Source organism: Polypterus senegalus, chromosome 5 (assembly GCF_016835505.1).
Source record: "Polypterus senegalus isolate Bchr_013 chromosome 5, ASM1683550v1, whole genome shotgun sequence".
Lineage (NCBI taxonomy): Eukaryota > Metazoa > Chordata > Cladistia > Polypteriformes > Polypteridae > Polypterus > Polypterus senegalus.
Genome location: NC_053158.1, coordinates 66196952 through 66209777, shown reverse-complemented (window position 1 = coordinate 66209777; position 12826 = coordinate 66196952). Strand labels below are relative to the sequence as shown.

At 37.9% G+C, this 12826-nt stretch overlaps 1 protein-coding gene across 1 annotated transcript in view; it reads left to right on the top strand.

Annotated features, from left to right (window-relative positions):
* Window positions 1–12826, top strand: part of npc1 (Niemann-Pick disease, type C1) — a 64296-nt gene that overhangs the window by 47543 nt on the left and 3927 nt on the right. Inside the window, exons 21-24 of the mRNA XM_039754736.1 lie at window positions 399–599; window positions 4693–4924; window positions 6551–6664; window positions 8671–8833. Coding sequence (XP_039610670.1) covers window positions 399–599; window positions 4693–4924; window positions 6551–6664; window positions 8671–8833 — 710 coding nt within the window. The remainder of the gene's footprint in view (window positions 1–398; window positions 600–4692; window positions 4925–6550; window positions 6665–8670; window positions 8834–12826) is intronic.

The following is a 12826-nucleotide window of genomic DNA, read 5'->3' as shown; positions in this document are numbered from 1 at the left end:
GATCACAAGAAAATATGAAGCTGGTTTAAAATTAAACTTCATTGAAGTAGCGAAAGAAATTGGTAACTGTGCTGCTGCAACAAAATTCAATGTGTCTGAGAAACTGATGCGAGATTGGAGGAGGCAATTTTTCATTTTAGTGTCGCATTTTTGAACGGGCGTGTAAGTTGGGGTCTGATTTTATGATTGATTTTTCAGGCAGTGCACATTTCTGTACACATATCTATGCATGTCACATCTCTGTGTATCACTGCAGGATTGTTTTTCTGAACTACTTACATATTTATTTACGGTTTATTGAGGTTGTTAAGAAAACTAAAGTTCAAGCGGACCCCCTGCTTTCTTTGTGCACATCTTTGTATCTCTGTTGCCTACAAGTGTTGCTTTTTCTTCTTTAGTGGTCATGCGGCCTACAGCACTGCGATTGACTTAATCGAAAACAAAACAGATGTTGGTGCCAGTTACTTCATGACATACCACACAGTGCTGAAAACATCTAGTGATTTTATTGATGCAATGAGGAAGGCTCATATCTTGGCAGAAAATATCACAAATGCAATGGAAAATGGGAACAAAACTTTCAGTGTCTTTCCATACAGGTAAGTTGCTTTAATATTCAGTAAGCAAAATTTGGTATATCCAATTTTAAGCAAAAAATTAATTTGTTGTAATTTAAGTGAAACTTGTTTCTTAGGAAAATGAAAAGAGCAGAGCACATGCAAGCCTGCCTGTTCATGCTCCTTATTTTGCTCAGTATAAGGTATTATAGGTCCATTCAGGGTCTGCCAAGTGACTTGTTAAAGAGGACTGCATTCTTATTTGCATTTATGTAATGAATTAGTGGGTAATTTATTTTTTTTTATGCAGTTATACATTGTAATCAAATGCCAGAAATATTCATTCAATGCAGGCTAATAGCATGAGAGCATTAGAAGTGATGGACCATGCAGTAAAATGTATAAAGACTTTTCATACTTGGTTTAAGATCTGACTTAAAACAAAAGGATAATATGAAGTGCAGGTTATGATTACACATTATAATTCTGTAATCTACACATAATGTGGATCAGGTTTTAGTGCAATAAAAAAATGATATCCCAAACATCTGCTACCTGAAATGGTATTGTATTATTGTAGGGTTTGTGAGAAACACTTTTTTATTCGGTTTGGTGTTCTCCTGTACCTCAGTATGAAGATTAGCGCACACACACAGATAACACACACTCACACATACACATAATGTAACGTCAGTTTCCAGTCACTTTCGCACAAGATTCCCTTCACATGCAATTGGCGCCACTCGAGACTTTGTCTGGCTAGGATCTCCATATGTATGCAAGTCACTGTGCAGTATTCTGCATGGGTTTCTTTACATAGAGACTCACTATCACAGCTGTTAACGGACATGAGAGTGTCCTTGTGACTAAGGAATCCATTCCTGGGATCCTGGGATTCCCGGACATTTTTCATTCCCGGAACTACTGTAATTCCCCGGAAACCAGGAACGGCCAAGCTCGCATATATAGCGTGTAAAAGTGTAAAAATCGATCAAGAAATAACAGAGTTATAGTTGAAAATAATTAAGTGGCACAGTTTTTTGGCCCACGGTGTAGTGTTTTGCAGATTCATTCAGTCAACCAGCAGCAACTGTCAGACTCCCAGCTCCGACTAAGACTGAGTACAGTGGACTGGGAGGAGTCTGCACTCAGCAGCTCATGAATGCTGGGACAGGGCAGACTTCATTGACGTCTGTCAGACAACAGCTTTGAACAGCAACTTGAAATTGCAATGCGTCAGTCTGTTGCATCCGCATTATCTGTGCCAAGAAACTGCCAATCACAGAATGACGACAAGAAACTGGATGCATCAGTAAAAGCTGAAATGGTGGTGTTTCAGAGCAACGCAAGCGTGGGCATTGTTTAGAACAAGTGTATCAGTATTTGATCAGGTAGATCACGTTGCATTCAAAAAAAAAATTTTTTTTAAACGTTAGTCTATCATATATCCTCCCTATGGCATTTGCCACTTGATTGACATACAGGGTGGCCAGTCTGAGATCTCTTTCCTTCTAACACACTGGTCATCCCACATGCACCCATACAATCAGATTGTGATTCAGAATACAAATGCCATGAATGTAATTACCCCGATCTACATGCTGTCAAATAAACGAACCACACGCCATGGAGCAACGTAAAGGGCGAAAGACGTGCCGTGTACTCTTTGCATTATTTGACAGTAAAACTATGCATATATATATATATATATATATATATATATATATATATATATATATATATATATATATATATATATATATATATATATATATATATATATATATATATATATATATAATAGCATTGTTAATGTAGGTACATCATTTCAACCTGGTCGTAAGTGGGCACCCCTGAACTAGATACATGTACTTAAATGACAACATGAACTGCTTGTAGATATGGTTAGTCTTTTATTGGTGTCAACATATTGCAGTAGTTTTATTAAAAATAAGTGTCGGTCATTCTAAAACCGTTCACATGTGAGATGCCTGTGCACTGTGTCATGCCCGGGATTCCCTACTTGTGACACACATAAAAGCTCAACTCTTTTGGTTATGTGCCACTTATCAACCAAACAACGTCTTTCTTTTACCGCAGTTGTTGTTATTCTTGAGGAGCGACATCAATAGCCATGGTAAACCCTGTGGGCAAGAAAACCGCAATCTTTCCACATTTGGTCCTCTTTTATTATTTCAGTCACACTAGATAAAAGACTAAGTATAGGAAATATAAAAGCAATGTGGTATTTATTAATATATAAAAATACCAAATAGAAGAAAAGTATAATAAAAATAAAATAGCAAAGTCTGGACATAAATGTTCTTAGAAATACTTACTGAAAATGGGAAATGTCAAGTAGTGGATATTGTCCTGGATTACTTTTTCATTTGTTCAGTTTATGTTCTCCAACTTCCAGATTAAATGGTCACACGTGTCTGAAACTCTGTTGCTCCTTCAGTCATATATATGTTCAAATGCACACGTGGGATTTTGAGACATGTGACATTACACATCTGATTAGCTAACTTATCCTTAGAATGATCCTGCTTTTAGAGCCTTTGATTTTTTTACGCACCTCATACCTTTCATTTCCAATATTATAAACTAATTAAAACCGTTTCTAGTTCAGTGGCATCCATACTTAAACTAATTTAAACAGATGCATTAAAGTTATAATGTACTAGTACAATACAGAAAGAATGTGCAAGAAGGGATATTTGCAATGCCTGTAATTAAAGTCCTGTAAATTCAGTTCATTCTGGTTCTCTTGAACACATTAATTAAAACATAAGCAGTCTGCAATTTAAAAAAAAAAAATTGAAGATTTTCCACTTCAGGACAGATATTTTAAACAAAAATAATATACCAAATAAGCTAAACCTTCTGTTATACTTCATTCTTTTATCTAACAATGAAATTAAGCCCATTGGACAATTCTGAACATTTAGTTCTCAGAGTTTTGGTGTATTTTTCTGTTTTCTTCTCACCTCCTTTGTAGCTGTAAGCTGTAGGTATTCCGGTTCTAAGACTGCACAATGTAACTCCTACCTTCACTTTGCTGTACTTTGCACTGCATTTCAGATAAAAAGTTTTCAGGAATTCCTTTTTTGAAGCAAATTGAAACTTCTACCTGTAGAACCTAAAATATAAATGTTGTGTGTAATGGTTTTAGAATATACATGACATGAAAGTTTTGAAACACCTCAGTTTTTATGGAAATGCACACAGTTTAAAGTCTTAATGTTTCATGAAATCAAGGCATAGAACCAATAAACAATGACAAATACAAAAAATAAGTCAAGTGATCATTAAGAGTACATTTCATTCAAATTTTTAATTCATCAAGGTGGCCACCTTTTGCTGATATAATACTCTGTGCAAGTCACTAACTCTCCCTCCAGCAAAAGAACCCGAGACCATCACACTTCCTCCTCCATGTTTTACAGTTGGTGTCACACACTGAGGAACTTTCCTTTCACCATTTTCACGATATACAAACATCCTGCATGATGAAGTGAAGATTTCAAATTTTGATTCATTGCTCCATAAGACATTCTTCCAGTCTGCAGTAGTCCACAGCTGGTATGTCAAGGCCCTATTTTGTCATTTAAGGAATGGCTTTCTTACTGCCACTCGCCCTGTCAAACCTGCAGCACAAAGTGTTCTCTTCACAGTACAAACTGACACTTGCTTTTTTCCTCCACTGTTAAGCTGTTGTGCTGTGAGGTGCCTATCACTCAAGATGGTGACCCTCAGAAACTCGTCTTTTGATTTTTCCCCGATTTGTTTGTCACTTTGGGAGGAAGAGATCTGGCAAATCCAGAGTTTCTTCCAATTGCCTTTGGATTGTGTAGGACATCACAGTTACTCACTGACACTTTGATTGTTCTTTGCAGTTTTTCTAATTGAAAGGCCTACACTTCATTTCACATCATTAAAGTTTAAAGAAAAACTGAGGTGTTCTAAACCTTTTGACCAGACATGTATTTTAATGCCTAAAATGTCTTGGCCGTCAGAATCAACATTTATTTCTCTGTGCAGGAGATCTCTGATTTTTCAATACACTTTGAGCATTTGTGAGCTTTTTTAATACTTTGTAATATGTATATGTAATATTACATTTCTTTTACAGTGTGTTTTATGTATACTATGAACAGTACATGACCATCGTGAAGGATGCACTATTCAATCTTGGCTTGTCACTTGGTGCAATTTTTGTGGTCACCTCTCTTCTCTTGGGATTTGAATTTTGGTCAGCAGTGCTAGTGAGCCTGACTATCTGCATGATTATTGTCAACATGTTTGGAGTCATGTGGTTGTGGAACATCAGTCTCAACGCAGTATCACTTGTCAATCTCGTCATGGTGAGTATCTTCAGTCTGGCTGAGATCGAGTGGCCCATCAATTTTGAACTACTGCCCATCCATTTGATTTGATTTTTTTACACCTACCACAACGGTTGTTTTACTAATACCTGAGCAGATAATATTGGTCTTTTGTGCACTGAGTGATTATATGACATTTTCTAGCCTTTACAAAAATCAAAGACTCGTTCACGTCTTCTTTGCTTTTCATGGTGAGGGTCATTGATGCTACACCCCAAGAGAAACTGTCCAGTCTACTCTTCTCCGGCATAGTCTCTTATTTGGGAGAATTTTCTGGTGGTCCCTATTTTCCCAAGAGGTGTAATCCCTTGGGGGTCTCCCTTTGAACAGTTCCTTGAGCATGGAAAGCATTAGTTCTTCCCTAAAGCACTAATCTATTGCCGCCTAGCAACACAGATCGGTGAAATGGGAGTTTGGATCTTTTCAAATGTCCATCTCCAAATGAGTTGTCATTTAAGTTTACATAATGGACAAGAAACTGGTTTAGTCACAACTACTGACAAACAACACCTTAAAGTTATAATCTTTTCTAAAACTCTGTTTGATAGTCACACATAAGAATGTCTCTTGACAAAACCTTTCACAGCAGAAATATTTGCTGTGTAGATTCCATGAACTTCTGTCAAATGAATGTGGAGATATATATATATATACAAAAGCACCAATGTTTTTGTTCACACAAAAAGAAAGAGACGCATGAATTAAGTTGGTAAATTGTGTGGTAGAGAGTAGGACTTTAGGTGCCATCAAATCTCAAATTGGAGAGATTAGGAGAATAGGATTAGCAAATTTTTTATTGGGCTTGAATGGCTTGTTCTTATCAAACCTGTTCCAATGGAGGGAGAATCGTCTTTTCTCCAGCTCTCGAGTTTTATGGAGATGTAGAGAATTAATAGAAGTGTTTTGATCAGACAGGCCACCTATCTAAATAGCATACCTGCAGGTTCTCATCCATGTAGTTTTGGTCTGCTTTTTGTTTATTGAGGCCTTGTGTAGCACCATGCGCCTTTTGTTTTATATGGCGAGTTCCACTTACAGTACCCTATGCTAGGATGATGAGGCACTTGCTTAATGAGGTCAGAGCTCTTCTGCAGGAACTAAACCTCTGGGGTCTGTCCAACTAGCTCTAGAGTTTTGGCTAATCTTTGCCTTTTTCATTGAACAGTTTCATTTTCAACAAGTTGCGGTCTTTCCTTCTAACATCTCTTCAAACGAGATGATCATGTCGGTACCAGTCACCTGTCCTTAGCCGATTTATTCTAGCAGGTGGTCTGATCCCTAAATGTCTTGCATTTGAATCAAGATGTCATTTATTGTGACACATTCTCTTTTATGCCTTGTCTGGATGATGTAGGTGGCTAAAGGCTTTTTTAGCCAACATTAGACTTTCAGGTTTCTTATAGCTTATTGTCTGTTCTGTGAAAACAACCCAATTTTAGAGCTGTGAGCTATGAAAGACCACTTAAGTTACACCATAAACAGAAGAGCTACTTAGGCTTGATCACACTAAACCAACAGAGTCATGGTTATGTTCTTTCCATCTTTTATCCTACAAAAACATATTTCTTGAAAGTCCCTGATTGTGTCTGTTGTTTTGTTTTTCAGTGCTGTGGAATCTCGGTTGAATTTTGTAGCCATATTGTTCGAGCCTTTTCGGTGAGCACCAAAAAGAGCCGAGTAGAGCGGGCAGAGGATGCACTGGCTCACATGGGCAGCTCAGTAAGTCTAAGTCTTTAGTAGTTTGACACATCAGGTCATTTGAAAAAGGCTGATGGGATTACCAAGTGTAAACTTTTTAAACAAGCTGCATAACTCTTAGTCTTTTTTTAATAATATTGGAGTGCCAGGCCAAAAAAAAAATCACACTCCACACGGTCTGATCACATTTTCATGGTATATGTGGATAAAGTGAGAATGTGTATTTGTTACCAGCATCAACTGAGCCTCTCATCACTTGCACTTCTTAACAACATCCAAGGCATCATGGATCCTCAGCTAACAAGAAGCAACAAGAAACAAATTTCTATCCCCATTTGTACTTACAGGCCACGGTTCAGGAGTTCTAGCTTTGTATCTACCTAGCTGGGATAAAAGAAGCATTAAGCAGAGTTACATTAGAATAAACTGACATCAGGATTTCAGGAATGGGGTATAAATGGACCCGTTGCATGTACAGAAAATGCTTAATCCCACCTCTTCTCCTCAAGAAAACCAGAGACATTAGTAAACACATTAATTCAAGCGGTAGGGGGAGGCTTGTTCTGCACATATAATCCCATTTTTGTTACACAAAGCACAGGAAGATTTCACAAGATTGTCACCCATAGAGCTAAAGACAAAACAGCAGTGCCGAATCCTCCTCATACAAGATAAGATGTTCTACAGAAGGCAGCTACCCCAGGCTGAGGGGGTTAACGGTCACTGCAAAACTCACTATATAAAGATGCTAAAGTGAGTGAAAAGGAAATACAATTCAAAAGCCTGTGCTACATTAAGCTATTGTGTTAATAAGCCAAACCATCTTGGTATGTATTTTGATACTAGAAACTCCTGCCTCTCATACTTCATCCTACAATTTAAAATTCCTTTCCTAAATTGGATGTAGTTAGGGTAGACTTGTGTCTAATGAGGCAGGGCAATCTTTTCTTTATTTGATACATAAATCTGGTTTATTGTTCTGAGGCTCTCATCAGTTGTAGTTGCCTCTTCTGCTATGATGTTAGAGCTGCTTAATTCAGTAACAACAACATTTATTTATATAGCACATTTTCATACAAATAATGTAGCTCAGTTGTACATCTGATGTTGAAATGCAACCTTTTTGGTGACAATAACATCAGCAGTAAAAGTATGAAAATTTAAAGTCTTAGGCAGCTTTTTTTCTCAACTGGGTAAGCTTATGTCCTTCTGTTCAGTAGTGAACATGTCTGTCATTAAAGGAGATACTCCTCCGATTTCCTGTCACAACTGCAGAAGTGTTTGTCTCCATGGCATAAAGGCTTTTGCATTGAACATCAGAACCACACCACCTTCATGGACCTTGGAGTCCATAAAACTATGCCAAGAATTAGGTAAGGGACAACAAGTAAACACCTGATGATATGTGCAATGGCTAGACCATGGGCACGATATCGAGCAGTCAACTTGTGTAATACAGAAACACATTGCTTTTTAAAGATGTGCCTACCCACTACAGCATGGACACAGCACAGGCTTACTTCAGGGATGCAGTCCTATCAAGAGGCTATTCAAAAGAACCCTTAAATACTTCGGTATTCTGCCCAAATGATTCATAGTTTTGAAGCTTTTTCACCTCCGTTTCAGCTGATTACGAGTCTTGCATCACTCTTCCCAGTTGACGCTCTACTTCCTCAATGAAAATTTTCCAAAACACAGGACGACAGAGGGAAAGGGAGTACATATGACAAGTCAGCGAATAGAAGGAGTAAACTGGATCACAAGAAGTGAAGAATGCATGCTTATGATTCATATCCACTGACACAGAGCTCAGACTTATCATACTTACAGAGGAGTAAATGGTCCTAATTGTAGATGTACAGACACTTTGAAAGTTACCCTTGACATGAGCTGTGGCTCTCTTGCTTCCAATAACAGGAGTGTTGTGTTTTTATATCATTGTTTTCCTATTGTAATTATTGAAATGTTAAGAGGATTTTGTTCAATTGTCTTAAGAGTGCTTTTTTTTTTTTCTTTTATACAAACAGGTGTTCAGTGGCATCACGCTAACGAAATTTGGTGGCATTGTTGTCTTGGCTTTCTCCAAGTCCCAGATCTTCCAGGTTTTCTACTTCAGAATGTATCTTGCCATTGTACTCCTTGGTGCCGCTCACGGTTTGATTTTTCTTCCTGTACTGCTCAGTTATATAGGTGAGAGAAAGCGCTTCTACTTGAACTTCATTCAGTATTAATTAGTCTTACCTCTTCAGCCCCCAAGAGTTGCCATTTAATATTTCTATGTAGATCCATTTGTTGTTAACACTTCTATTCCCATGAAAATATAAGTGACACTGAGTATGAAGACTGTGGACAGTTTTTGCTTTTTTCTTTAGTTACATGTGTCTGTTCAGAAGAAAATGTTTAGGTACACAAAGTATAGTGAAGAACATTTATTTTTTACTTACTAGCTGTGCTACTCATCTATGAATGGTTGAAATCTAAGTAATCAACGCAGACCTTCACATTAAAGTTTGCAGTGCAATGTGTCCGTCCGGTTGCCATGTTACATACCATTTGGTACAGGATTTGTAAATGTGCCATCTGTTGGATGGCAGAGACATACCAACTGGACTGAGACACAGACAGACACTTGTCCTTATATTCACATGGACATATTTAAAATGACTTAAGACTTAAGTGGAAATAAGGTCATATTTTAATAATGAAGAGAAATTGATTAAAGGAGTATAACAAAACATAATGCAGTTGCCTATAACTCTGAGTCGTAACAATGTAGCCTCAGAAAATGTCAGATTTATTATAAAAAACAGTATTTCACTTAAGATTACAAGGTGCAGAATAAATGTATGCATTTTTAGCTTTGAAATGTTATATCAGCTATTGTTTGCTTTATAGGCGACAGCAAGCTAATAGACTAATCTTTCATTTGTAGTTTTAAACACTTCTGTAAGCTCAGAGATCTATTAAATTAATGGAATTATAAAAGTAATCATTCTCAATCAGTTCAGGGTTGCTGGAATCTCTCGGCAGCATTGGATGTAAGGCAGGAAACAGCACGGAGCAGGGTGTCAGTCCATCACTGGGCCCACTCACATGACACCCTGTAAGTCTATAAACTCGTATTCTTAAAATCGCCAACTGGCTCAATCTGCACAACATTGGTGTATCCCTAGGAAAGCCTCTGCAGACATGGGGAGAGTCGAGCTACAACCCAGCAGCCTGGGGCATGAAAAAGGTTCAGAGAGTTTTAATGAAAAGAGCAAGAAAGGAAGGAAGTGGCCGGGGTGGGTACAGTTTCACCTTTATTTAAAATTTTAAATAGATTAATAGTGTTAAACAGATAACACTGAAATATTCTCTTTAAACACCTAATATGTATTCATGGCTATCTGGAATAAGATGAAATACTTATTTAAGACAACTAAAAGGTCAAGTTGTGTATATATCTTACATTTTGAAAGATACTTCATTAAAAGGTGACAGTATGGTAGTGCAGAGAAGAGTAGCAACAGGAAATGAAACCTCTGTGTATGCTTCTTGGCTTTTTATCGTCCCAGTTGAAGACAGAAGTGTATTCCTCAGCCTCTTAACCACAGTGACAGACGAGTGCCCTTCATGCAGAAGTGCATGTTTTAGTTTTATTGCCCTTGCCATGTGCTTCAAGTATTGGAATTACATGTATGTTTATTCATTTAGCAGATGCTTTAACAAAGAAGGTCAGCTTAATAGAGTGGACATCAGTTAGGGGCTTTAAAAATTGACCAAAACAACTGAAAAATGCTCAAAGTGACCACAGTTAAAGCACAAGACTAGCTAAGGCAGCGTTTCCCAGGCTTTTTTTCTGTGGTGGCACACTTTTTATAACCAAAAAAAAAATCCCAAGGTACACATCTATTTTACACATTATGTATCTCATACACATGCTCAACTGTCCGAAAGGGTGGGACGTAAAAAAAAAAGCAGCTCTGAGATCAGCATTTGCAGACGTGGCACTTAGCGAACACTTTGGGCACATCTCCCAACTGCTTTGTCCCTTGCCTGACTCTCTCTGCCTCAGTGGAAACTCGTATGCCCTCTATCCTCCAGCGTTGTGAGGCCTGGCAACCACACACCCAGGCAGCCAGGACATGCGTCCAAAGTGCTCCAAGTGCTGGGTCCACAACATAGCAATCATGGAGCTGCTTTTATGTCTGCTTCTTCAGGTAGTTCTGTCCACAGGTATGGACCACCGATGGAGCTTGTTTGTCCCTCTCAGGTTCAGACCCAAGTGCACTACTCTAATTTCCTCAGTACACCTGGGCAGCTCTTATGGTGTAGTATACTGGTTAAACAAAAACAAAGAGCTAAGGAAAGGCTAACGATAGAAAGAACCCAGCATCAAAGGCATCACCAATTTTTAAGAAGTCTTAAAAGACGATTCTTAAATGCACAGAGTCTGTTTTTGATCCCTTGCTATAACAAACCTGTTCTTTTCTTTATTATAAAGCAGCCAAGGTTGTAACATTATTTGCAGCTTTTAGTTAAAATTTCACTCGTTTCAAAACGTTTCACAATCATTTCAGGAGTATTACATACCAAGAATTCACCTAGAAGTCCAACCACAAAATGACTCCTGAACACAGGCAGCTGTACTTCTCATTTTTGTTCTCTAATGCTGAGCCTGGTGGCAGACGCATGACATCGATGTCTACACCCGGCTCTGTTGAGCTGTAGGAACTTGGGTTTGTGTACTATAACAAATGGTTGAAGTCTTCGTGAGTTAATGTTATTTTACTGTCAAGTCCCAGCCTTTTTAATGAACATTTTACAGCATTAGCCAGACCCCGCTATATGACAAAAATTATAAGACCTGAATTGTAGAGACTGATATAACAGGGAAGCAGGTTTTAGGCTACATTTAGGCTACATTTTGTCAGTTACCCCCTAATTTAACCATTGATTTGTTTAAATTAAGGAATAGGTTAATGAAATTTCCATGTCTAAATTTCAGAATTCAGTTCTACAGTATGCAAGGATCTCAGTTTGCTCTTTACATTAATAGTAGTTAGTGGTAAATTGTCATGTTGCAATACAAAATTTAATTTCAAGTAATCTCTAAACAAATGAAGAAAAAAAATCAAGACTACAAGATGCTCATCATGATTTCACTTAAATCAAAGCAGGTTCATCCAAAGTACAAACTCCATAGGATTTCCTGGTCTCTTGCCAGCAGCAAAAAAATAAATAAATAAACCAAGTGTTAATGGGAGAACAAAAAAAAAAAGCTTTTTATTTTCAAAACTGCAATGTCAGAGGATCTTCCTAGCTAGTAACCTCAAATGAATCTTTAAGCCGTATGCGTCCTCAGTCCTTTGCGGCTCAACTATGTTGAAGACAGCCCCCCATTGGTTTCTTAGTATTCCATTAAAAACTCTGATTGGCGACACAAGCGGTTCTGCTTTCTGGCACGTTACCACCAAGCATTCTAAACAGGCTTTTCAAGGAGATGCTGGGCCACTGCGTGAAGAAGCAGGTTGTAACTGGTGTCCAAAAAATAGATTAGATTAGAGATGGGTCTATTGACAGATGTTGACACTGTCTGTGTATCTACATGAGCTGGAAAACCACACCAGCCAAGTGAATAAGTGACAGGAATGTCGTGCCCTCATACAGGGAAAGCAGTTATCTGTCATCGGGTAATGCATCTCAGAAAATGACACCTACTGTCCTGGTGGTGTTCTGTTAGAGAGTGCCTCCTAGATTACACTATTAACAAAATGTGTCTCCATTTGTAAAGCGAGTGATCAGTTGTAGTAGCTGTAGACACTACACGTGTCCGGAAGTCCATGGTTCATTTGCACCTATATGTACAATTTTATTTTAATGTTCCTTTAAAGATATCATGAGGTAGAAGTTGATCAACATATTAGCTGATGCAAGAAGACTTTGCTTTTTTTCCCAGTATTTATGTAGTTTTATCTCAAAGTGGATTGTGTGATTACCTTGTTTATTGAACCGCAATGTTTCATATCACAGCATCAGTCTAAGATTCCTTGCTGCTGGACCCATCTAGTCTGGTGTTTATCCCACTGCCAATACAATGGTGACAACACTTAGTTAATGCCACATATGTGGATGCTGACTTTATAAAGAAGTTAATATTCCTAGATTTATGTCATGTATGAAAATGGTGCTTAAGCTTTG